At 51.2% G+C, this 24,340-nt stretch overlaps 11 protein-coding genes across 11 annotated transcripts; 6 read left to right on the top strand and 5 right to left on the bottom strand.

Moving 5' to 3' along the window:
• Positions 1-719: 719 nt before the first annotated feature.
• On the bottom strand, positions 720-2,141 carry Pmar_PMAR014972 (conserved hypothetical protein). The gene is made up of 9 exons (XM_002772709.1): positions 1,997-2,141; positions 1,849-1,951; positions 1,687-1,807; positions 1,594-1,641; positions 1,427-1,543; positions 1,309-1,383; positions 1,156-1,263; positions 965-1,110; positions 720-919 (listed from the first exon to the last, which is right to left on the bottom strand). The coding sequence occupies exons 1-9, from the start codon at positions 2,121-2,123 to the stop codon at positions 775-777; spliced, it is 990 nt and encodes a 329-aa protein (XP_002772755.1). The 5' UTR covers positions 2,124-2,141; the 3' UTR covers positions 720-774.
• Positions 2,142-2,224: 83 nt separating this feature from the next.
• Pmar_PMAR014971 (elongation factor ts, putative) lies at positions 2,225-3,836 on the bottom strand. The gene is made up of 11 exons (XM_002772708.1): positions 3,699-3,836; positions 3,591-3,657; positions 3,465-3,541; positions 3,362-3,418; positions 3,182-3,318; positions 2,982-3,136; positions 2,789-2,904; positions 2,635-2,743; positions 2,496-2,591; positions 2,345-2,446; positions 2,225-2,299 (listed from the first exon to the last, which is right to left on the bottom strand). The coding sequence occupies exons 1-11, from the start codon at positions 3,828-3,830 to the stop codon at positions 2,235-2,237; spliced, it is 1,113 nt and encodes a 370-aa protein (XP_002772754.1). The 5' UTR covers positions 3,831-3,836; the 3' UTR covers positions 2,225-2,234.
• A 52-nt stretch (positions 3,837-3,888) lies between these two features.
• On the bottom strand, positions 3,889-4,826 carry Pmar_PMAR014970 (hypothetical protein). Its single transcript, XM_002772707.1, has 4 exons — positions 4,494-4,826; positions 4,319-4,450; positions 4,139-4,268; positions 3,889-4,098 (listed from the first exon to the last, which is right to left on the bottom strand). Exons 1-4 carry the CDS (start codon positions 4,810-4,812, stop codon positions 3,951-3,953), a joined length of 729 nt encoding a protein of 242 aa, XP_002772753.1. The 5' UTR covers positions 4,813-4,826; the 3' UTR covers positions 3,889-3,950.
• Positions 4,827-4,912: 86 nt separating this feature from the next.
• Positions 4,913-7,824, bottom strand: Pmar_PMAR014969 (glutaminyl-tRNA synthetase, putative; the record flags this gene model as incomplete). The annotated part of the gene is made up of 18 exons (XM_002772706.1): positions 4,913-4,952; positions 5,004-5,127; positions 5,176-5,258; positions 5,397-5,533; positions 5,580-5,656; positions 5,704-5,778; positions 5,827-5,917; positions 5,971-6,105; positions 6,146-6,246; positions 6,312-6,357; positions 6,402-6,473; positions 6,522-6,691; positions 6,740-6,852; positions 6,903-7,310; positions 7,357-7,407; positions 7,455-7,529; positions 7,576-7,704; positions 7,751-7,824. The coding sequence occupies 18 exons, from the start codon at positions 7,822-7,824 to the stop codon at positions 4,934-4,936; spliced, it is 1,980 nt and encodes a 659-aa protein (XP_002772752.1). The 3' UTR covers positions 4,913-4,933.
• A 145-nt stretch (positions 7,825-7,969) lies between these two features.
• Positions 7,970-9,238, top strand: Pmar_PMAR014968 (GTP-binding protein, putative; the record flags this gene model as incomplete). Its single annotated transcript, XM_002772705.1, has 8 exons — positions 7,970-8,120; positions 8,173-8,312; positions 8,361-8,429; positions 8,468-8,586; positions 8,629-8,734; positions 8,778-8,893; positions 8,934-9,039; positions 9,092-9,238. The coding sequence occupies 8 exons, from the start codon at positions 7,970-7,972 to the stop codon at positions 9,236-9,238; spliced, it is 954 nt and encodes a 317-aa protein (XP_002772751.1).
• An 89-nt stretch (positions 9,239-9,327) lies between these two features.
• Pmar_PMAR014967 (conserved hypothetical protein) lies at positions 9,328-10,541 on the top strand (the record flags this gene model as incomplete). The annotated part of the gene is made up of 6 exons (XM_002772704.1): positions 9,328-9,511; positions 9,637-9,809; positions 9,853-10,024; positions 10,071-10,167; positions 10,248-10,365; positions 10,410-10,541. The coding sequence occupies 6 exons, from the start codon at positions 9,328-9,330 to the stop codon at positions 10,539-10,541; spliced, it is 876 nt and encodes a 291-aa protein (XP_002772750.1).
• A 1,419-nt stretch (positions 10,542-11,960) lies between these two features.
• Pmar_PMAR014966 (hypothetical protein) lies at positions 11,961-12,299 on the top strand (the record flags this gene model as incomplete). Its single annotated transcript, XM_002772703.1, has 2 exons — positions 11,961-12,121; positions 12,170-12,299. Coding segments are annotated over 2 exons (291 nt in total), but the record flags the coding sequence as incomplete, so codon positions are not given.
• Positions 12,300-12,667: 368 nt separating this feature from the next.
• On the top strand, positions 12,668-13,042 carry Pmar_PMAR014965 (hypothetical protein; the record flags this gene model as incomplete). Its single annotated transcript, XM_002772702.1, has 2 exons — positions 12,668-12,753; positions 12,871-13,042. 2 exons carry the CDS (start codon positions 12,668-12,670, stop codon positions 13,040-13,042), a joined length of 258 nt encoding a protein of 85 aa, XP_002772748.1.
• A 303-nt stretch (positions 13,043-13,345) lies between these two features.
• Pmar_PMAR014964 (conserved hypothetical protein) lies at positions 13,346-14,497 on the top strand (the record flags this gene model as incomplete). Its single annotated transcript, XM_002772701.1, has 1 exon — positions 13,346-14,497. The coding sequence occupies one exon, from the start codon at positions 13,346-13,348 to the stop codon at positions 14,495-14,497; it is 1,152 nt and encodes a 383-aa protein (XP_002772747.1).
• Positions 14,498-14,564: 67 nt separating this feature from the next.
• Pmar_PMAR014963 (RNA-binding protein, putative) lies at positions 14,565-16,208 on the top strand (the record flags this gene model as incomplete). Its single annotated transcript, XM_002772700.1, has 9 exons — positions 14,565-14,713; positions 14,762-14,965; positions 15,012-15,114; positions 15,159-15,256; positions 15,306-15,394; positions 15,446-15,554; positions 15,605-15,693; positions 15,741-15,876; positions 15,926-16,208. 9 exons carry the CDS (start codon positions 14,565-14,567, stop codon positions 16,206-16,208), a joined length of 1,260 nt encoding a protein of 419 aa, XP_002772746.1.
• Positions 16,209-20,776: 4,568 nt separating this feature from the next.
• On the bottom strand, positions 20,777-24,021 carry Pmar_PMAR014962 (hypothetical protein; the record flags this gene model as incomplete). The annotated part of the gene is made up of 20 exons (XM_002772699.1): positions 20,777-20,894; positions 20,938-21,058; positions 21,106-21,190; positions 21,238-21,342; positions 21,393-21,484; positions 21,533-21,696; positions 21,736-21,875; positions 21,919-22,026; positions 22,073-22,229; positions 22,411-22,495; positions 22,546-22,690; positions 22,736-22,811; positions 22,856-22,977; positions 23,024-23,142; positions 23,185-23,285; positions 23,337-23,389; positions 23,439-23,560; positions 23,622-23,755; positions 23,801-23,866; positions 23,912-24,021. The coding sequence occupies 20 exons, from the start codon at positions 24,019-24,021 to the stop codon at positions 20,777-20,779; spliced, it is 2,223 nt and encodes a 740-aa protein (XP_002772745.1).
• Between the last annotated feature and the right edge of the window lie 319 nt (positions 24,022-24,340).

The following is a 24,340-nucleotide window of genomic DNA, read 5'->3' as shown; positions in this document are numbered from 1 at the left end:
TTTTACGACGGTAGCAGCCTCCTCCCGTTTCGGGCTACTATACTGGATAGGCACTTGTTGAGGAGGAATCCACCCAAAGAGCCGACAGGATGTACTTGATGCGACTCGGGGTGTCCTGTAGGCTGCTGCTCTTTAATATGATCAAGTCGATGGTACATCAGTTACATAGACGCTTCGGATGATGTTGATACCCCTGGGAGGTACATAAACGATTGTCGTAATGCGGAGTATTATAATGTCCACTTTGACAAGAGACCCAAAGAGGGCTGCGCTGTTATAGTTGCAATACGAGATATTGATGAGGGTGAGGGTGTCACCATAGGGGGTGGAAGAAGTATGTCCATTTTAGGTAGCGAGTTGTTCGCTAATTATGGAGCCCTTTTTTGGGCAGGGTGGAAGTTGCGGCATCCGGGCAGAACCCCTTGTAAACTGTCATGATTTCCCCATGGGTTGATGCTTGTGTTACAAGTGAAATTATTTCCCATCATTCCAAGGAGGTCATTTCTTCGCTCTCACGTTCCTGATATTGCCCCATACTCATGGCAACAGGGACATACGCCCGCCCCAAAGACGGGGTGGGTCCGATAAGAAATGCTCCAATGGTCGACATACATGTGCTGGCGGGTATGCAATATTGCCACGCCGGGTTAGAACATTATAAAGGTAACGCCCCCTATGATGAACACAACACTGCTGTATCCAATCGGGTGTCTGTTACGTGTTCTACTCCTACCAAAAAGAAGTCGAGCAATAGCCTCATCATAGCAGAAACTCCTAAAGGTTCATCCCTCCACCATAGTTGATCTTAGCGTTGGAGAAATCCATCTCGGGATGGGCCTTCTTGAATTTCTCTAATAAATCGGCCTGCTTCTGCTGGTCGCTCGTCGGTAACCCCATTTGCTTCCTCTGTTGATCGTACCTGATCCCATGCCCTCCGACATCCCCAACATCGCGACTTCCCGACATCATCTTTTCCACAGTCGATCTGGTCTCTCCATCGAGGTCACTCAATTTCGAGTTTTCCGGTACGATCTTTTTCGTATCGATTTCGGCATCACCCTTCACAACACACGACCACCACCGCATGCCATCGTACTTGTCCAACGACAACTAAGAAGAGGATACTAGCCATGAGCGCGGCCTCCCGAGCAGTACATGTATCATCTTGTTGTCTTCGAGAGTCCACATAGAATCATCAGCTTTGATACGGCCATTCCATTCGCCCTTAATGATCTCCCCTTCAGCATTGGTAGCCACCGTCACCTACAGGACGACAGTCAAGCAATCCTAACGTGGTATAATACCCACCTTGTCGGCTCCTAAGCTAATCTTCACGTCCCTAGCCCGAGTGCCAGGCCTCACTGGGATGTACACCTCAACGGCCTAGGTAAGAGTACTAGAGAGACCCCACCATCCGTAGACCTACACTGAGAGTCTGCGTCCAAGTGTATTTGTCAGTGCTGCCACCATTGCCAGGAGGAGGAGGGGTACTATCTTCATCCTCCTCCGTATTATCATCATCAGCATTCTCCTTTTCAGCCTCCTGTAGAGGACAACTTTCAAGTAGCAACCGCCCCCCATCACTAAGACTACCTTCATAGCCTCATCCTTCTTGATCGCCTCTTCCTCCTCTTCCGTTACCTACCATTGAACTCTTCGACCGGCCTCTCGCTCCACCACCACTACCTCTACTATCTTGGGCTCTTTCTCCTCCTCCACTTCCTGTCGACGTTTCCGAGCCTCATATTCCTCCATATCGGCCTTCCTCTGAGCTCTGGCCCGCGCCTTCCTCTCCTCATCCTCACGCCTAAGGATTACTCATACAAACCATAGGGGCCACAGTCTTACTTGTTCCTCACAGCATCAGCCTCCTTCCGCTGCATGGCAATCTGATAATGCTTATCGAAGCATCTCGTGACCATATCTCGAGCGGCGCCGGGACTAGTCTCACCTAAAATGTGGATTGTAGTTAACCGAAGACCCCTCCCTCACCCACCCGTCATGAAGTCAGTCTTCCTTTCAAGGAAGCTAAAGAAGGAGTCCAACAGAGGCTCGATGGCCCCCACCTGCTGGGCCACTGATAGATAGACACCATCGAACTTACTGAGGTCGGTGGAAGGCATAATGAATAAATTACAACTGTCATGAAGGCGGCCTCAACGGTGGTATTATGAAGCTCAATTGCTATCAACCTTTCACCGAAACCCTTTTCTTTCGAAACGCAGTACCATGCATCACAACCCCACTCCCATAAAGCGGAAATCTTGAACGACCAAGCCAAGCTTCCGCAGCCTTTCTCCTGACGATAAAAATTACAAAACATGAATCGCTACGCTCCGCCCACCAACTGTCTCAGCCTTATTATTCTCTGACTGGCCCGACGATGGTGGTAGAAGGATCTCCATCTCATACAACGTATCTTCAGCACGCATCTTGGCGGCCTTACCTGCACGCACTCGGAAAAATAGCCCGCCCCCCCTCAGCTGAGAGAGTACCATCTAGGATATTTTCCAAGACTTGGTCGGGGATCTCCTTCCCTCCTCCGGCCAAATGGGCAGCCCTCCCTATCTGCCTCTCTGCCTCAAGTACATCTACGACAGCGCATCACGATTACTCCTTTTCAGGCCTTCCCACCCTTAGGAACGTCCCCGACTTGGATGTACTTCGGTCGTTTAGCCACTACTTGCATGGCGATGACCTTACCGATGAAGGCGAGGGTGTCTTCATCGACCATACCGCCTCCCTGTGGTGGTGACAAGTAGCCACACGGTATCGTCCCCAGACCTACTTGGCCGGACTTCCCCACCATCACCAGACTCGCTAGTTTGCCGACGTCCCGACATTGGTTGCCATTGATTGCTGAGTGGACGTAATGGAAGATGTGCGAATCGGGAGGAGTGGTGTCTGAAAGCATATGGTCTCGATAAATTACAGTCGTGGAAGTTGCATAAACGCCAAAGAACGCAGAGCCAGTCTTTTACCCGGTGAATGTCCTATAGTGGCCACCCGCTTGAGGCCGATATTTTCCCCCAGAATTGAGCTGATCTCCAAGATAGCATCGCTGACCTTCAAGCTCTGTAGCTCCTGCCTCGGACGGTGGTCTTCCATAACTAGGGTAGTGTCGACCTTGACTGGTCTGATGATGATGATAATCATCGACATGAACTCTCAAGAGGCCCACCCTTTAAGCATGCCCTCCACGAGGAGGCCTTCGACATCAGAGCCGAGATACGGCGTCTCGGTGACCAAGTCCGCTAGAGTGTGAGCAAACTCGATGAGGAGGGGGGTCCGACCAACAAAATCCGTCTCGCATGAGATCTACTCAATGACAGCATGACGAGGCGAGAGCCTCCTTCTCTACCTCAACCAGAGCTCCATAGTGACCACGGACTGCTGCCGCTACCACGCCTTCCCCGGCCTACAGAGGACCATCGCATGTTAATCCTACCTTCCACCCTCTATACCCGTCGGAAGGTCTTCTCACTGGCTGATTGGATCCCCCTCTTCTTCAACCACGTCATAGCCTTCTCGACATCACCACCTGCACCAACACCAGTCACGTTGGAGACGATGCAAGACTGCCTGCCTACCCTCATCGGCTAGGGCATCTCGGCACTTACTGATGGAAGCACCCGTCCTCTTCCGCAGCTCTTGGACCTGAGGTATGCCGAACAGGAGGGGTACTCCAAGGTTACTACCAAGGCCATGGAGGGCTTGTACGCCTGCTGAGGAGATGCACAGAAGCTACGTCCCATCAAGGAGGGGCAGCCCCACACGAGCCTTCCAACAGCGTATGAGGGGCCGAGGAGGCTTCTAGAGAGCAAAGCCATTCAACTGATGACAAGGAGAGCTCCTCCCCAGGGGCCTCAACGCGAGGATCGATCGACAGCAGCAAGGTTAAAAGTAAAACCAGAGTAATAATTATCGGTAGTCATCGTGGAGCCATGATATCATCCTGTTGCAAGGGCTGCCGCCTCCACCGACTGGCCCTCCTCCTCCATTGGCTGCTTCTTCTTCCTCCCCCTCTTCTGCTCTACTGAAGGAGGGTCACCACCCTCTGGTGTAAGGACCCGACAAACCTCATCGTACCACCGGTATCTACAGCATGGGACTAAAGGCCCTCCTCCACAAGTAGTACATCTCGTGATCCTCTGCAGTTGAGGAAGGGATGGTATTGGGATCTAGCAGAGACCTCAGTTTAGGCGCCTTCGCCACTAGTTCACGAGGACGGAGACTTCCCATGTCCAGCTGACGAAGGGCCAACCTCCCTGTGACGCCATCAACACCTAGCGATACCGTCACTGCGCCACAAAATTACCCAATCGTATCATCTTCCTCGTAGCAAGTGCCTCCTTCTCCTTCTGCCTCTCTACCTTCCTACTCGCCTTAGCCGCCAGCTTCCGTTCATACCACCGGACCACCTCCGCCTCATCACATGGATCGACGATCTCTGACCATCAGACTCAATGACCAAACCCTCTCAAAGGCCCTACCATCCGGGACAGCACTAAGCCTCCACAGAGCCTTCTTAGCCTTCGCCAGTATAGGGTCGACGTGGGCCTCCTCCAACACCCGTCGAGATGTATGCTTTCGTACTGCTGTTTTAACTGAATTGTCTCCCTCTTCTGCTGGGGGTAAGAGTAGGAGGGGGCACGGCGTGGCATGGTGGCCGTTGAAGCACTCCCCGGATGCCTTACCATTCACGACTGTACTAAATCTCACATAAAGTGGACTGCCGACTGCAGTGACGAGGAACAGTCGCCTATGGAAGAGTATACTTGTCGGTAAAGGCTTCAGTTTTGAGCCCAACATGGCCTAATCGAGCTGAACTCCCTCCTCCAACGAATTGCAATCCAACTACAAGGCGCCAAGAGGAACGTAGAAGAAACTCTTAACGATGAATGAAGGATCAGCGGCTAAGGACTGTGTGGATTCAGTGGTTGCTTTCGTACCTGTCGAAATGGCCCATGTGTCGGGGAGTATTCCAAAGGCGTTATCATTACAAGCGTCTCTGCTTTTCCCATTCCTTGTGGAGCTTCTTATAAGCACTCTTGGCGAGCTTCTCTCCAGCTGCGTCGTGAGTAGGGATGCCACTCTCATCGAATTGGGAGTACTTGTCTGTTTGCTCTGAGGACACTACTTGCACACCCGAAGTGAACGAGGAGTGGTACGAACCTTTGAACATATCCTCGGGCCTGATCTTCTTCTTAGCCTCCTTCTCGGCTAGCTGGGCTGCTTGGGCCTCCTTACGAGAACGACTGATGGGACGGAGGCCAATGACCATCGATACGGCCATCTTGCACTACTACTACTACTACCACTACTACTACTACTACTACTACTACTACTACTACTACTACTACTACTACTACTACTACTACTACTACTACTACTACCCCGCATGCTTCCCCTCAGTTTTCTTTAGGCCACTCTCCTTGAGAGTAACTGTAAGGTTGCATGTCAGCTGATCAGCAGTGGAATCCTTATCAACGACAAAGTAACCAACACGCTCGAATTGGAAAGTCTCCATCGGCTGAAGAGGACCATCAGAGGGGAGACCGATAGGGGACCGTGCTCACCTTAGCCTCAGCCATGGAGGGCTCGAAGTAGGCCTTATACTCTCGAAGACTGTTAGGATTCAATTGGGATAACCAAGCTGAATAGAACTGATACAAAAATAGTAAAACAGATCTCCTCCATTACCATCCTTATCAGCCTCTTCCACCTCCGCTGTGCCAGGTACCATGGATGCTTCTTCCTCCGAGGTGGCACCCTCATCTGAAAAGTCTAATAGTGCTGCTGATCGTGCGCCACAAAAATGATTACCAGTGGGAGCCGACTCTGGCAATAATAGATTCTCATACCAGTTGACTGTGCCCCGCACTACATCCTCATTACTCTCCTCAGCATCGACCGCCTACGATGTAGAAAAGGAGTGGTATGAACCCTTCCTGACCAGCCTGATAGTACCCAATGGATGACGCCCTTGACGTCCTTAGGAAGGCTTCCCTCCCCATGAAGGGAATCAGGGTCATGACTGCAGATGACCACTCCCTCAGGGGTCACTCGCTCGGCCTTAATAACGTACCCGTAACGTAGTTTCACCTAGGTGAAGATGGTAGATCTGTTCAATTGCTGGTATTACCTTTCCGCCTAGTGAGAGCCTCTTGAACCCTTCAGGAGGGTCTATGCGGAAATCACTCGATTCAATTACAAGTCGGTTGCGCAAATACAACTTGCGGGATCCTGAAAGATTCCACCAAAATCTTCGCTGTGCGCAAATCAAGTTTGGATACACATCTTGTTATTACCCGCCTCAGGCATCCCAGGATGGTTCGGTGCCTCCACCTCGATACGCTGAGAGGAAAAGTGGACTCAATGGTAGCACGATGGGGACCTACCTCCTCGTCGGGCATCGTCTCGATGTAGACCTTCACTGGATTCACCACACACATTCTACGATTGGAGTTGGCCTGAAATGGAAGGCATCCTCATACCGAATAGGTCCACAAGCTGCTGACCTCGAGATCCTCCCTAATGCACTCGTCTAGGAGTACACTATCAATAGTACTCAGACTGGTGGACACCCCTACCTTCTGGCAGAAGGTGCGGAGGGCCTTAGGGGTCACACCTCGTCGACGCATACCGGAAATCGTTGGCATTCTAGGGTCATCCCAACCACGTACAGAGTCTAAAGATACCAATGACATAGTGAGTAGTACCGTTGTCCTCCCCTTACGCGAGTTCACCAACTTCAGCAGCTTCCTCTTACTCATTATAGTGTTGGTAACCTGCAGCCTCGCGAACTCATACTGATGGGGTCGGGAGGGTACTGGTAGATGTGCCAAGAACCTACCCCAAGGGGCCAGTACCATCACTCTCACACATCATCAGCCTACTACCAGTCATAGAGCTCTCGATGGTTTTCGAATTCCAATGTGCAGATAGAATGAGTAATATGTTCAATGGCATCCTCCTGCCCATGGGCAAAGTCGTATAAAGGGTAGATACACCACTTTTTGCCGGTCCTGTGATGCTCCTTATGGAGGATCCTGTACATCGGAGGGTCCCTCATGTTCATGTTGGGAGAGGCCATATCGATCTTGGCTCGCAACAAGGCTTCCCCTTCCTTGAACTTGCCGTCCCGCATGTCTCGGAAGAGTCGGAGGTTCTCCTCGGGGGTCTGTTCACGGTTTGGAGAGTTTGTGCCGGGGGTATTGATATTGCCGCGGTTGATGCGGATCTGGTCGGGGGTTTGGAGATCCACATAAGCCTCTCCCTGGTTGATGAGATACTCGGCCCACTCGTAACTGAGGGAGGGAGGGTAGGTCGGTGTGGAGGGATGGGGAGTATTACAGCTGGTCGAAATAGGACGATGCGAAGAAGAGGTTGTCGTCCCAGTCGAACCTACGAGGCAAAACCTGCAGAGGTTCGATCCCTGGCAGGGACTTTACCCTAGCCACTTGACGTCCTCCTGGATGCTCCTCACATACTCATCACTCTCAGCACTGGGGTTGGTATCATCGAACCTATAGCCGACCTGATTTGTATCTTCCTAAGGGCAACCTAAGATACCTCAAGTGGCAAGTACCACCATACTGCTTGGCCAGCCCAAAGTTAAGGCAAATGCTCTTAGCGTGTCCAATATGCAGATATCCGTTGGGCTCAGGAGGGAATCGAGTAACGATCTTCTTACCATGGCACCTGATTCGGACCTAATCTGTATCCTGCCAACTTGAACCTAAGATACCTTCCTCCGGGAGCCAGGTCCTGGTCGATCGCAGTTTGAATGAAGTTCTTCCCTGTGGACTCTGTCGTAGACATCAAAACCGACCGAATACGCCGAAGTAGTATGGCTGAGTAAAAACCAAATATATACGACGAGATCTGACGACAGACCGTTGAGGAAATGCAAGTAAAAGCAAGTGGAGCAAGAATTGAGTGCTTACCCGTATGGTGAGGAGCATCCATGCCTCGAGGTCGTGTAGCAGGGGTGGCCTCTCTGAGCAGTAAGGGTGGTCCGGTCCAACAGCCGCCGACCTTCCTGGCTCGGCCTTTCATACCTCTCGATGTGGTCAACACGGGAGTGTTGTGGAATCCTACAGGGCGTATCCAAGCAGGTTGGACCTAAGATATGCTAGTGCGCAGCCGGAAGATTCCCCACTCCCTCAGATCCCCTAAGGTCTGACAAGGCGACCTTCTTACGGCACCTGGAGGGGGCTGATGAGTTCTTCCGAAGGAGTGTTGCGGCCCATCCAGTGTTGGTACGACAGAGTCTCCATAGACTGCAGCAAGGGCATGGGGTGCCAACGGTAGGGCCCAGGGGAAGGGGGGGGCTGCTGCTGATGGGAGTCAAATAGGTCGCCTTCTGTGGCCGGTCCAATGCTGGCAAGTCTAGTCTGGTGAACGGCTTGTTGTTCGGTCGACAGGTAGGGCTTCTCCTACCACTCCTTCGACACATCTTCAGGTCGCTAGAGCCTCTAAGACTCCTGGTCGGACCAGACAGCTGTTCACATTCGACTTGGGCAGAGATGAGCACATTAGAGAGGGTAAGGGTAGGCCCCTAAGGATAGTCGATTTACCAGGGTAGGCCCACGGTCGAGCTGGGGGGGAGGAAGAGTGGCTCAGGTTGGGGTTTGCTAAGGGAATCGACGCTGACCAGAAGGCAGAATGGAGGGCCCTTGTGGGGGAATATATGGAGAGGGCTGACAATCTACGTTTAGTCGTAATCATCGTACCACTCCTCCTTCACTTCGTAACAGATACTAGCCTGACAGGTGTCATTGATAGACGTCATTGAAGGGGTTAAGTCGACCGATGAGTATCTGTGGAAGCTGACGGTTAGATCGATGGAGAACCGTAGTATTATGGAGGAAGGGCCGCCGCCACCGAGGTACTAATAGGAACATCTACCGTAGGAATATAAAATCTAGGTTGATGGTGGTCCTCACCAAAGTGGACAGAGTGCTTCCCACCACCCTTCACGAGGAGGTAGCCTCCATCTTATCGCGGATAGAGTACTGGCAGCAAGAATACGATGTAGTACCCCCTGGCCCCTCAACAGTAACGATCTTGTCCTTGCGGGCCTCAGCTTACCTTCTGGCCCTACGTACACTGTGTGAGCGCACAAGACGGGCACGGTATGTCCGAACTTCGGGCGGCTTTGGTAGAGGCTATGGATAAACGATGTTGGAAAAAACAAAAGATTCCTGGCAGGTCGAAATTGATGCCACCATGATATGTCGTCGTCATCGTCGTTTCTGCAATTTTCTATTGTTGTATTGAGTCGTCTGCGCAGTAAGGGTGTAGTTTGTTTCTACTCCGGATATGTCAATACGATCAGAAAATGAGTCGGCAGGTGGTGTAGGTGGTGTGTCACCATACAGGACCCTCCTAAAGTATGCTAGAGAGTATACCCATTCGAAGGATGGTCAGAGTAAACACCCCATTGGGCTCATGATGTGCGGTTTGAATGCTGGCCTCATGCAGTCTTTAATATTCAATCCATATGGTAATAAAGAGTCTATACTCTAGTCCTAATGGCTCTACTGCCCTCTCACCCCACGACTAGTGTAGATGCTGATAGTGCTCACGTGTACCCTCTCCCTTTTATAGTTGTATTCCGTCTTTCCTCAGATAGAGCACTCTATCTCACCATAAAGCACAGCAAGGATACCTCGGGGTACCATAGGAGCTTCCTGGACCGACGTAATTGGCCCCAACGACCAGGGCAGTATTTTGAGGGCGTCGGCCCGGCGGTGCTCCAGAAGGCTGTCAGCTTTGGACTATACTTTCCTATGGAGGAATTGGTATCACCCTCTTCGTTGCGATCTAATACCACATCTTTTTCAGTTTTTATCCTCCCCCCTGGTCGAGAAAGCTGGAGGGGCCTGGCTCGCCGGCACACTAGCAGGTCTCGCGAATGGCATCTTCACGACGCCGTTCAACGCTGTGAAGTTCTCAATATGGCGGACTGCTCCTCAAGCCTACTCCAATCCAGCTACGGCAGTCACTATCCTCAAAGGTGTCTTCCCTTCCTCATCAATAGGGGTGGTACTTCTTATGGTCAGAGATAAGAGCGACCGAAGGCTTTCGAGGATTATTCCGTGGATGTGTACCCACAGTGTATCGGGATGTTACCTTTTGCCTCACCTATGCGACGATGAGGTACTAGTAGTAGTAGTAGTAGTAGTAGTAGTAGTAGTAGTAGTAGTGATGGTAGTACTACTACTGATAATGGTCATCAGGCACGTCCGTTCCAACGATCCGCAAGCCGGGGGTTTCCTGGGCAACATGATTAGCGCTATAGTTGCTACGGCGCTCAGCTCTCCCTTCAATTGGGTTCGACTGCAGGAGTACTCCCATGTAGGCCTCCACTCCCTCCGGTCCATCATCTGCTTTTTGCTCAGCCGGAAGTGTCTCGACGGACCTCGCAATGGTTGAGGATTCTCTTTGAGTCTGAAGGCTTGATCGGCGCTGGTCCGAGCCTCGGTAATGGCTTCATGGCTTCGTCCAAGGAGCTCTGCAGACGGCTGGGGTAGTACTAGAGGGTTTGGGATGGTCATTTTTCGTACCACTCCTCCCGCAAATCTCCCATTACTTCCATTGGAGGGGAGTATCGATTCGGTTGAGAATTTCATCGGACGGCTCTGTTTTCATTTCCACTTTGAAATCATCGTCCGACGTCCATTTCGAGTGTGTCGATATAGATTACCTCGTTGGTTCTTCGAGTAACCTCTTCCACGTCCTATGAGTATCAATCGCTATTTCACACTTAGCTGTTCTGATGCTCTTTTTGACATTTTTGTTGGTAATCTCCACCTCCTCAGATCCCTCATGTTGACGTGTCGATTCGGTTGGGGGTCCCTCAGGCTCGGCCTAGGGTGGGCTATGAGTTCCCAAATTTACGGTATAGGCCGCAAGGCTATGCATCGTTATTACCATAATCATCCTTCTATGACCCATTGAGCTGCATTATAGTAAATTCCTTTATTCACCTCGTAATTTCTAGTACTACTACTCCTCTTGTTAGCGGAGCGAAGCGATTCATGTTGTACATATTTCTCACTACTGTTTCCCCTCTTGTGCCTGTTCAGATCCCTATTGTCGACTCTTCGTATCGGATGGGGATCAATTCGGGTGGGGCTTGGGATGGGTTTTGGCTCACAGATGTATGCCCTCTGTCGGCGGGGTATATCCTATCACGATCAGCGTCATCATACATCAGCAGCAACCTGATCGTCATCTTGAGGAGTCGATTCCTTGTACGATACGATAATTCAACGGTTGTTGTGGTAGTAATATAAACTGAATTATTTGAGCTCCACCTGTCCATTTCCTATTCGTTCCTACGTATCATTAACTCGCAGTAGTGAGTGTCGTTTCCTCAGACGTAAAGGGTGTTGTGTATTCGGAGGATATCTTATGGAGTTTAGTAGCCCTATGGATGTCGGAGGTACCAAGAGAGCATCGGAGGTCTTTGCTGCAGAGGAGGGCTCGTGACATGGAGGATCCCTATGCACCTAGGTAGAGTATCCCTTAGTCGAAGATAGGAAACAGCTCTCTTAGTCCACCATCATCACCCTTCAGCAGGATACCCACCGATGAATTAATACTAATGATAGCAGCCCAGATGTCTGTGAGTCTGCCTCACCTTCTCCCTCTCTCTCACCGAGCCTGTTCAGGGTTTCGTTTTAGTACCCGAAGCATCATCCTCCCATTCAAGGCTCCTGCTCATGCCAAATATGGACCTCCAGGTGACCCTCATCACCACCATTTAGTCGATGGCATTTTAAGTGTTCTCTGTCAGCATATGGCAGATGCCGTGACGAGGTTCAACATGAGCGAGTTCTGTTGGTCTCTGTGTTTTCACCCGACCTTCCTATCACGACTTTTCTACGAGGTAATATCTTGAGGTTGACCTTGAAAGATACGAATGAGGTCGTTTGTGATACCATCAGGGATTCCTCCCGATATGCACCGACATAGGTGGAGGGGACGATGCTAGCCATGCCACCCCATTGTATCTTCTTCTGCCCAAACTCCATCGGCAGCGCTCCGTCATAAGGCACTTACCCATAGACTTACACATACACAAGAAAGTGCGGAAGAAGGCGGGACAGTAGGGCCCCCAATTTCGTGGCGCGCGGTCATAACCATCCATCATCAGATTCGAGCTCTCCTTCGACACTGACTTCGATGCCGTGGTAGAGCGTTGTCATCGTCAACACGGTATAGCCTGGCTGTACCCTCCTATAGTGAACTCTCTTAGTGAGGCAGTTATCGCTATCTTGACATATGTCGATCGACTTCAGAAGCGATACACCAGCATCCAGAGGGTCTTGGTAGTAGTCCCAAGAGGCACAGCGGAGGTCGCCCTGTGCCCTCCTCTGACTGCTCCTCGACATCCTCTTCATCTACCACCGATAAGGTAGGGGTACACTCTGTTGAGCTGAGGAGGGCCGATACCAAGGAGCTGGTCGCGGGGGAGTTAGGATGCCTTGTAGGGAAATGGTAATGATAGGGCATCATATCGGATGCATATGGTATCATAGTGGACCTGTTTTGTATCTTTTTTCAAGTCGACCTTTGATATTTGTGTGTTGTATTCACGTCTCACAGACGATCACTAGAATACTTCTGAAATGAACCTACTTCGTATCTTCCCATGGCGACCTCAAGATACGCCTTCAGTTACACCTCCCTCACCGGGTTCTACGACTCTGATTGCCCCGGTTCGGGTTCGGTCCAGATGTGTGCCCTTGGGGCTACCTCGCCAACGAAGGCTTGGCCCAGATGTGGGACATAGGGATGGATATGCTGTAGGTCGCTGTGTTATGATGATACGGAAGAGGTAGACTCGCTTGGTAGATATAAACGGGATTTGGGAGCCAACAGTGTTCCTCGTGAGGACTTCATTCGAATATTCCGACAACTTCGAGATGAAAGATCTCCATCAGACCTGGCCTGTCGTTCAGGAAGGAACTGTCGTGAGATCATTGATGTCTACCTCTACACTAAAAGGGAGGAGGAGGAGGACTAGAGTTGTACATTACTAACACCATACCATTACCAGTACCTTTTCTTTTGGTCTAATAAGGTTGAGCTGCTATCTGTCTTGATTAGTGTCTTCTCTGTCACCCCTACTATCGGTAGTAGAGGTAGGCTCCTGTGGTTTACACCCGTCCCAGTAGAGGCAATTGCTTGCATCACTCTACAGGTCTGCTACTGACCTTTTCCGGATGGTATGGCCCTGGATCCATTGTGAATACTGTGTTGCGTTATAAGTATGAGCCCATGATCATCTGTCAGTATTGAGATGGCCACTGGTAGTAGTAGTAGCAGTATGGTAGAGGGTTTCTCCTCCACCGAGGAGGCCGCTACTGGCAGTAGAGCCGCTGGTGAGGTGGACATCAAGACCACCGACTTGGTCGCCATCGTCCTCGACCTCAACCCTTGGGTCTGGTCCAGTTACTCCCTCGCCTCGTTTAAGGTGGAGGCACCTCCTAGTGAGAAGGCCATGCAGGAGAAGGCGGCAGGGGCGGTGACCCTCGAGGCCCTTTTCTCGGCCCTCCTCCTCACAGTAGGAGCTATCAGTGCAGCCAGCACCAGTGGTGACTCCCTGGGAGTCTGCATCGTAGGAGTGTCACCGACTAAAGCGAAGATCCTCCTGAAAGGATCGTGGCCAGAGATGGACCGGACAGCCCTATGGGAGGCCATGGTGGGCTTCATAAAGGCCTCAGTGAAGGAGAGGTCAAGGCCGTCGACGACGACGACCTCCTCGTCCCTGATAGCCGCCGGCCTCTCTCTAGCCCTGTGCTACCTCAACAAGCATCTCACCATCCCGGGTAGGGCACGGTGTTGTATCGTCGAGGCCGTCAGCGTCTATGGGGAGGCGAACTATGCCTCCGAAGCAGTGCCCCTTGCCAACTGTGGATGGGCTGCCCAGGACCTTCGGGTCCCCATCGACCTCTGTACGGTGTGCCCTGGAAGGACGCCTCAAAGCAGCAGCCCCAGCAACGACCGCTCCTCCTCCTCATCATCGAATGCATCGCCGACCTCGGCTACCCTATTGGTACAGCTATGCGAGGCCACTAGGGGCGTTCATATCCCCTCTAAACGTTGCAGTACAGTGGGAGGCCTTTTCCAGTCGCTCATGTTCCACTTCTCCGTGCCGAGCCTGGGGGAGAGAGAGGTCCTCAAGACCAGGCCCAGCGCTAGGCTACTGGACATGGGCTCACTGTGTGCCTGTCATGGCCTGCCGGTCGATCGAGGTTACGTCTGCAGTGTTTGTCTATGCATCTACTGTAACGATTCCAGTGGGGTGTGCCGGAAGTGCGGTGCTCGCTTCAAGAGGACTGCGACGAGTGAGCTGCCCTTGGCTGAGCAGCCCTTCGAGAGGCCCTCGGGTCGGGGAACCTCATCGCATCAACCACCGCATCTCCGACATATGACATTTACTACCATTAAAAAGCAGGAGAACGGAACTCCTACGTGAACTCTATCTGTCGCCCTAGTGGAGTTGATTTGTATCCGGGCCAAGAGGCAGGCTTTGAATCTTCAACATGTCGACCGACGGCACCAAGTCCGACACCCTCCTCATCACAGGCTTGCCCAGGACCGTCGACGAACAGCAGATTCGGCTGGTCTTCGGAGGGATGGGCCTATTGCATGTCCGACTTGACCGGGACTCGGAGACCCAGAAGCCCACTGGGTACTACTGACTGCTGTAGTCCTCCACACATCCTCCTGTACTTTCCAGGTATGCATTCATACGGTTCGCATCACCCGGCTTGGCAGCAGAGGCCCTCGAGAAGCGAGGAGGGTCCTCTAACAACGAGGGCTGGCAAGTGACCATGAGCGCTCGCCCTGACACTGTTGGGGTTATCACTGAGGGTGCCTGTATCGACAAGTCCTATCAAGTTTACATCGGCAACCTCTTCCCTACGATAGACTCTGACAAACTGTATCGACAAGCATGTCTTTCGCCGGTCTACCCTTCTCCTCCTCAGAACTGAAGTATTCAAGGGCAAGTACGAGGGTGTCCGAGTAGGCAGGGTCATTCGGACACCTCCAGACGACCAAGGCCACACTGAATCCTTGGGCTACGGCTTTGTATGCTCAGCGTCACTACGCCACGAAATGACTGGCTCCATCAGGTGGCCTTCGACTCATCAGCGCACAGCTACTCCTGTCTAGAAGAGGTGGAGGCCGTTATGAAGAAGTCGGCGAAGGATCGGAAACCCGCGGACCTCGGGTAGGTCGAACCGACCTAGCACCTCCGATGATGACGACCTCTTCGACAGGTGTATATTTCCTGAGCCTTTGGGCCCTTCAAATAGCCTCGTCATCCGACCAGTGTATCAGCCAGGGGACTTGGAAGACACTGAGATGGGTAAGTGGTGGCAAGCTTCGATAGGCTGTTGGCCTCAGTCTGTGGCCTCAGGGGAGTTGATCCTACAGGCTACCAGCATCCATATAGCTGGCGTGCGCCCTGAAGCCCGAGAGTCTCTCCGTCAACTCTTCTCGAGGTTCGGCAAACTTGACCCCGACAGGTCGGTACCTCTCGCTCATAGTGTACACGTGACTTGTTGTTCTCTGTTAGAGAGGTCTTCGTGTCCCCTCGGGGCCTCTGGGCCAGGGTCACCTTCTTGGACCACGTTAACGCTTTGGGTGCTCTCTCCCACTTACAGGGTACGCTACCGCCGTCCTACTACTATCTCTCCATCCGCTGCCTCTAGGCGTACCCTTCAACGACAAGCCTTTGGAGCTCACTTGGCACATATTCAGGCGGAGACCGGGGGTTGATGATAATGCTGACAACTTTGACTCGGCCTTGCGCCGGGCGGGGACATTTGGAATTCGAGATACCGAGAAGTACAGTATCAACGGCGCTCCTTTCGATGAACTATGGCTGCTATTTCAGCCGAAGCGCCGAGTTTTACGAGTCGATGAAGCCACAGAAGAGGATGAGGAAAGAAGATACTCCCTCCGAGCAGGAGGAGCCTTCAGCCGGCACCCGCGCTGAGTGGTTACGAAAGACTGTAGCGATGCTCGAGCCCAGCGAGTCGGCTTCCACCGGTGGTGAGGCCACGTCGAATATAGAGGAGGCCGATACAACCATCACTGCTACGGTACCGGAGAAGGATGAAGACAGTGATGCTGTCAGCGAGCATCCGAGTGACGTCTCTGATGATGATGGATACTGAGGGATGGTTTCTAGCAACCTCTGTGTCGTCTTGGGTCGATAGTATGGGAGGCCGTCGATCAATTGTCCTCATACGGGGTGATCGAGAAGCGGAGGTCATTTTCCTCGACATTTTTACGCTGTAAACATTTTGGGCCTCTCGTGATCTTTCGGCGCACGTGAATACACCCCTCCACATATTCTGAGAATATTCGGTTTTTCGGCTCGTGCACAGTCCCCTCAACGAGTACCATATTGCGGCTCAGGGAGGTATGCTCTCATGCTCTTTAGGCCCGGCCTAACTGTTCGTAGTTGATCAGAAGTCGAAAAGTGGTAAAGAATTTTGTCCACGTTGTTACCATACACGTGTTGGAATCACCCCCCCCCAGAATAGCAACTTTCACTGGGGAAGTATATCTAATCTCGCGCTTAATTTGATGCTCTACATCAGAAAAAGAAGGAACCTACGCAATGGTATCGAGGCCCTTGTTTCGTCAGTACCGCCGTTTGTATCGCTACCCCCAGGCAAAGTCCAGATGATTCAGAGGGACATCGATCTCGTCCTCTATTCCGGTCGATTCTCGATCCGTGTGGCCTGCAGGCTGATCGGGAGACGCGTATGGTTCTCGGCGGGATGGTTTCTGGGTGCTTATTCGACATCCTTATTCGCTGGAGCTGCTCACATCCAGGCTCATGGTAGAAAATATGTCAACATAGGTCATACACTCAGAGAACAGTCTGCTCAGTAAATCTTTCGCTGCGGCGAATGATTCGCCGCGAATCCGTATCTTCGACTTGATATATACCCTACTTGGTTCCGCCCAGAGCACTGCCTAGGTCGGTGCATCTGACGCCTCTCTACTCGGCTTGAGAGGTTGGGTCAGATTGTTGTCGGCAGATACCGGTGGTTTCGATATTAGATATTTCTACGCTACCTTATCCGAGATGCCCGAAGAATGGTCGACGGTCTCATTTCCTCATGCCTCTGACGGTCAGAGTCAGACTCTGACCCCAGGACTGACGACGTGGCTGCACTCGAGCTCTTAGCTGCATGCTTGCCTGTAATACGGTCACTGTATCTATGGTTATTCCGAAAATGTCCTTTTCCGACGAATTGGTTATTTTCTCCGACAATTCATCCCGCGTCCGTGCTCTGAGTCGCTGTTACTCGTTTACGTCGGGCGTAGACGGGGCGTAGTACGTCCGGTGGCGCCCAGATTCAGAGGAGTCCAGCACTTGTGCTGTCGTCCTAATCATTCTGCTCCTTGATAGAACCAGTTCATCTGCCTGGAAAACACAGCATTCTGTTAGATTCTAACAGTCGTGGTATTCCCACACCGTGTCGATAGGTCGGTATCAATGGACTCTCCTTTCCGACTTCTGGAGAACGGGGTTTCTTCTTCGAACGCAATTCCCGAGTCCGAACGGTGCTGATAGACCGGTATGATATTGACATTCTCAAGAGCTCGCATCAATTCATCAACGGTAAGCTTCGGCCTAACGAGTCTCCGGCTGAGTTCCTCACTGATCTACAACGCTTGATAGTCTCATCGAGACCATCAGGACCTGATGATCAGGTATCGATCTCGACTCAACTGTTGGGTCGAGCCCTACTTGGGTACACCTCGCCGGGGTGTACAAGGCGGATACCAAGATGCGTAGCACGTTCTTCTAAAAAATGAAATATTTTGCAGGTCTTTCGTCATTTTTCCTCTCGAGTAGAAGACGGTTTGACATTCACGATTCGGATATAACCAATCCACAAGAGCGTTTGTCGGTTGCGTATCGACTCGACATCCGTGCCCTGGTCTATGGATTGTTGGCTGATGGTTGCATGAGTCAAGGCTTTTGCGACTCTCTGATTCGCTTTCCTACTGCATTGCCAGCTGACGAACAAGTTTTACATGCATTGGAGGGTTCAACAGCGATCAGCTTAGCCGATTCTCATACAGCGCTGCATCTCATTCAACATATACAGCGAACAACTGATGCTGACGTGCTCCACAGTATTTTATCTGAATCGTCGGACCGGACCGACTCGGACGAGAGCGCCGATGCGGCAGTTATACATGATCAGCGCATTTCCCAAGTGCATGCTCAGCATCGATCCATTACTCGTTCACATCTTCTGCGGTCCCGTGGGGCTACTCCACCATAATCACCCGCTCGAGTGTTTTCTGTGTCGCCGGTCTCATCGTGTGGTGCATCTTCTAGCTCCTTGTCCACCGCAAGTTCTTCGACTACTGGATCTGAATTGGCTAACTTCATGACCGATTGTGTATGCATTCGTCGCAAGACTTGCGACGCAAGTGAGACTCAGCGACTCATTATGTGTACAGCCAGCAGCCGTTGACAGATCTGGTTAACAATCCCATGAACCTTTATCACCAGCCAGTGAATCCTCTTCTGGTGAATCCTTCGATGACGACGGATATGTCGAAAATGATACGCAACTGCGGGAACTCGTTCACAGTGGAAATTTTGCCTGTAACCCACCTGCTTTTGGATTGGTAGATAATATATATAGTAGCGATTCTGCTGAAGATGCTCCTGCGCTACCTATCGAGCACAACAAGGGTCGTCTTAACCTGTTTTGCTGATTCGAGACGGATCGTCCGTCCTACGACTACCACAGATTGCACTACTCCCGGTCATATTCTGCTAAATGCCGAGTTGGGGTTGCTCAAGCACCGTTCTCGACCACTGTCGCATGGAGCTCGATCGGCCCACTTCTTGCAGACTATAGCATCTCGAAACGGCACTCATGCCATCCCTAACCTCTACCCTGAAGGAATGCTCTTCAGCTCTCTGTTTTGGCACTCTCGACTAGCTTCTATTACTGGAGCTTTACCTGCTCCATTGTGGACACTTGCTACGTCTCGGATCATCAAAGCTACAGTGGCTTCCGCGGAAGATCACCTTCGCACGAGGCTTATGGACGGTAGTCTTCTTAGCGGCAATGACAGTCGCTACTTGGAGCTGACGTTTGTTGCTATAGTATAGCAGCTATACTCAATCATGGCTTATCGGTCGGTGATACTCGTGCTATTCTTCGGCAAGGAGTGGAAGGATTTGCATCTGGGAGAGCCACGGCGAGGTCACCGGGTGACCGTCACCCTGCCGCGTCAGGGAGTAGTCGTTCTCGCCTACTTGGGACGGCGACGTCTGTCTCGGTAACAGTGGGCCGCTGCTTCACAAATCGTACGCTCTCACATTGGGGCGAGCCTTCGTGGTGCATCGTCTTCTTGGGCGTTCACACCCCTCAGTCTACGGAGCTCGTTTGCTTGACTCACTTCCCCGTTGTTTAAAGCGTGAGTTAGCGAGATCGTAGTCAGAATTTTATCAACACTCACGTTGAATACATATTCACGTATAATGTAACGTGACATGGGACGACCACACGACCGAACATGCTACGTTGATATGTTTTAACATCAGACGAAATGTGAAATTGTGTTTCGCGAACGGAGCGTTAAGAAAGTCAATGCAACGAAACTGCGAGCTCCAATTCGAGATTGAGGTTTATCGATCTTACTCACTACATGACACTGTCACGTACATATAGACTCTGGTTACCATTAACCAGAGTCTATTAACCAGAGAATTATGCAGACAAAAAGACAAGTAGACAAGATTCTTGTCACAAGAAGGCAAGTAGACAAGATCCTGTATTGCAAGTTAGAGTAAAGTTAGGTAAATAAGACAAGGTAAAAGACAGTTATTATTGAAGTAAGTTTCCATTGGCTTGTGGTCCTTACTGGCTTTACCATCCCCACGTGAGGTACTATCGTCGTAACCCAAGGCTTGATGGGTTGATCATTTTCTATCAATTGGTGTCATCGACTAGTTGCGTCTGACGATCCTTTCTTTCTTGGAATTGCTTAGTACTCGGTCGATGTCAATAATCAGTTGCTTTTCTACAGACTCTGTAGTACAGAACGATCAGAATAAGGGCCCAACCCCTGTAATTTCTCGGCGCATGTAAATTTCAGACACGCTTGAGCCATTTTGGAGTCTTCGGGGAGCTCTTCATAATTGTAAGATGCTGCTGCATCATTGTCGCTGTCCCAATCGCCCGTAGAGCACAAGATGTCTCTCTAGGCTGAAGGATTCCTGCAGCTGAGCTTATAATGAAGATAGTCTTCGTCGGCTAAGTATGAACAGGTAGCCTCGGAAGGCATTCTCGTGCAATGATATCCAGTGTAGTGTTATCTCAATGGGCAAATCACTAACATAATGGCAGTTGAATCATATCCATATTCTCCCTGTTCCCTGATTTATAATGATACGAGAAAGATCGTAGGAAGGAAGTTCTTCACGTTGTGTTTGTCGAGGTCTTACTTGTTTCGACTAGGGCAGTAGGGAATGCTGACAACACAACGTCACAATAGCATAGCTGACAATCATTGTCTCGGGGATTACTATGGCTGATGCGAATAGTATAGATAATCAATGTACGCCCCTTTGTAGTGGTGACGGCTGTAGGTGCTATGACTGATAATAAATGTACAAAGAGAAGGGAATGATAACATTTATTCGGACGTTTTCGATAATCGATAATAGACAAATTGTGAATATTCGTCATCATAATCATGCCTTCAGCTCACAGCAAGAGAACCAGCCATCGTCATGAACGCTGGCGGCTATGATAGACCCACCGAGGCCCTCAGGGTCTGGGCCAGCATCGTAGTAGTTGTAGTGGCGATAACTAAGGCATCCACTAAACACGAGAGAGACGTCATAAACCTCACCATTCAAGGCCAAGGATGGACAGCTCTTTAGCTGTTTCAGAGTTCAACTCCACCGACTGTATGGACTCGTTCAGTGCAAATAACCGTTGGGTAGCTGAGTCCCTCCTCGGTACTCGTGACCCTAAGAAGAGTTAATGCCAGGAGATTTTGGGCCAGTCCGGATCTCACCAGAATCAGAAGTCTTCCGTTTACTCACCACATCTGCTCGACCAAGACATACCAACTGAAGGGCTTCTGACATTCTCGCCAAAACCTGTACTAGATCAATATTCCTATTCCTGCCCCCAGTAGGAAGCTCACCTTAGGCATGGTGTAGAGGTAATATCCTCTATTGAAGCCTAAGTGCTCTCTTACTATGTTGTTGAAACCACCCATTCCCGTGGGGTCCGATGACGATAAGAAGGTCTGATAAAACTCAGCGATAGTAACAGCGAGGCAAATTCCAACAGACTCACCTCCACAATGCTGTTGACAAGTGAGTCCACCCCCTGTGAGCCAGGCACCGTGGTGACCACGTTATTGCCATCGGTAGACAGCGTACTGTTATCTAGCATCGAGACAAATGCCTTAGCAGCAGGGTGAAGAGGGCCCCTACCTCCTCCGGCTCCGGGTAATGATTGTGGCGACTCGGACGTGATGGACTCCTCTTGACCTTGCTGTTGCTGCTTGTGCTCCAACTGCTTCTTTAGACGTGCTATGTCGGAGGCAGCTCGAGCGAGTCTCGAGTAGATGATGTGATAGTAGCGTAAAAGGGAGTATCTATAGACTAATACCCACTCTAAAGGGAACATCTTTTACTGAGTCTGTGTGAGGAACACCGGTCGGCTATTTGACTGTTCTTGTCCCTTCAATGTAGTAACATCATCGAAGATCTTAGTCCCATTACTCGGACGAGAACTCTTGAGCTCAGCGGAGGCTGGTAGGAAAGGTTGTAGAATCTGAAGAGGCCAAATAGGCATCTTTTCATTGGTCTTTAACTACCTTTTCGAGAGTATGCAGGGCCACATCAATCGATATACCATCAACGGGCTCCTCGGCCCATCTCCCTTCAACCTTACCTTTCACCAATTTCAATGCCAATTCATGAATCTAGATAGAAGCTCCTTTCCATGATGACCACAAGCAACGACCTCACCTCAGCGTTAGGCATGCACAACAGGACAGGAGGCCCCTGTGCTGTAGGTTCCGCCCCATTGGCGACCCCATCCTGTAGGAGGCTCTGGAAGGTAGCAGCGTTACCGATAATAGCGATGGGGTAGCGACCACTGTCGCTCTTCGACAACCATTCAGGCCTAGGCAACAGGACTAAGCGTTACGTTAATCTCCAATTCATTTCAGAGAGAATCGATGTGACCACCCAACTGCGTGAATGGAGTACGCTGGTGGCAAGTCGTATACTTTGAGATGTACCCGGCATTGCTCGAATAAACGAGTACAGCGCAAGCTGATGTCTGCTACCCCCAGGATGCCCACTCCCTCTCCTCCTCTACGATACCCAGAGGGCTATCACTCTGTCGTAGATCTGTAAGGAAGGCTCGGCTGGTGGAGTTCTTCGAGCCTGCATCACTACAATGTTGACCACGATGATGATCATATCATAATCCCTACAGTGTCCTCGGAAATAATAGCTCCTGTGATCGAGGCCCGGGAGGTAGCTCCTCTTGTCCACCTTCAACCACGCCTTAGAGGCGGCGGCCACGAGGCCACTCGTTGGTGATGTCAACGAGGCCTCAGTCTCCTTCAGACGTGTTACCTGAGATGATGGTATTTCCGTCATCGACTGGATCAGCATGACTACCAGTAAAGGGAGAGTCTTCATAGGATGTAGGAGGAGTTCGTCCGCCATCTTTTGCCCAATCGCCGTAGAAGTATAACTAACATCACCTTAACCCGGCACTCCGTAGAGCTACCACCCCACCTGTTAATGATCTGCTCGAGATGCTGACTGGTGATGTCATGTGGCATCTTCAGCTCGTAGGCCTCCCTCTCCCCCTCAGCCATTTCCTCGAGCTTCTTCTGGAGCTCCTCCAGCCGACGGACCTAATGATGGCTGCGAACAAGCATTAGTGGGAGCATCATCCCGTACCGTTAGGGAGACGCATTTGACGGTGAAGGTGGTGGCGTACTTGTGGTCCTCATTGTTGAAGAGAGCCTCTTCGCTGTGGTTCCGACGGAAGTACTTGAAGTCCTGAGCCTCCTCAGTGCCTGATTAACTCGTGATGTGACGGAGGTGTGGTATGACCTCACCAAGTGACACCCCCATCCACGTGTTGTTGATGATGCCTGGGGGAGTCCTAAGCAGCCGTTCTCGACACACCGCCGCCTCCGCACTCTCTCCAGGGAAGGACCTAAGACCAACAGCAAAGTGACAGCTGACCATGTCCACACCCAGATGCTACAGATGATTCAGATAGCTCCGACAACCCTCCGCCTTAGGGGCCTCCTTCATAACCTAGAGTCGAGCAATATGTCGAGGAAGGAGGGGATGAGAAGCGACGTACCTCCCGTTGCTTGGCTGCCTCTCGTTTCAGTAGAGCCCCATTGATAAGATCTACGAGATGCCTATTGCAGACTTCAACAACAGCATGGTCCAGCTCCCGTAGTCGATTCAACAGTACTGTTCCTGGACGATAAGAAAATACGTAAACATGAAACGCTTCGCTCCGCTAATGACTCATCATTACGTTCTTGTTCCGTATATATATCGAAAATCGCATCATACTTCTGTTGTGCTTCCGCACCGGACGGACTGTTCCCTCCCTCCTCTTCATCGATCGAGGGTACCGTAGTACAGCTTTTGAGGTGGCTGAGGATACGCCTGAAGGGCTTATTATGGTAGCAGCAGAGAGATACCCACTCCTACCCCAAAAAGGTGGATACAGTAGAGACCTCGAAACCTCCTGCCAACCATATGGATATCGTCTTGTATCTGATGATGATGATGCCCCGAAAACAGGCGTTATGGTCGCCCTACAGCTCATGTGCCAGAGTAGGTGGTAGTAGGGCCGCAAGCATCTCCAAGGCAACCCTCTCCCGTCCTCCCATGGTCGACTTCTCCGCCAACCTCTGTGCTGCTGAGGGCATGCTAGCTGCAGTAGCTAGTAGTGCGGAGCTGGCCCCTCTCTTTCGAGACCCCTGTCGACCACGCTTGCTACCATGCTCTAATGAGTCCTTCTCAGAGGATGATGATGATGACGATACCCCACCACCGCGTCTCGTCGTCGTCGTTTCCGCCTAAGACCACCAACACATGTCTACCTATCGACAACTCTCCTCCCCTACCTTCACCATGCGGCTTCTTGTTCTACGAGTTGATCGCCGCTTCGGTACGGCATCATCATCCGATGCTTCCGATGTGGACGGCAGCACAGCGGCGGCCGCCTGAAGAGGGAATATATGAATA

Source organism: Perkinsus marinus (genome assembly GCF_000006405.1).
Source record: "Perkinsus marinus ATCC 50983 genomic scaffold scf_1104296960440, whole genome shotgun sequence".
NCBI classification, from domain to species: Eukaryota; Perkinsozoa; order Perkinsida; family Perkinsidae; genus Perkinsus; species Perkinsus marinus.
This window is presented reverse-complemented; position numbering and strand designations above follow the sequence as displayed.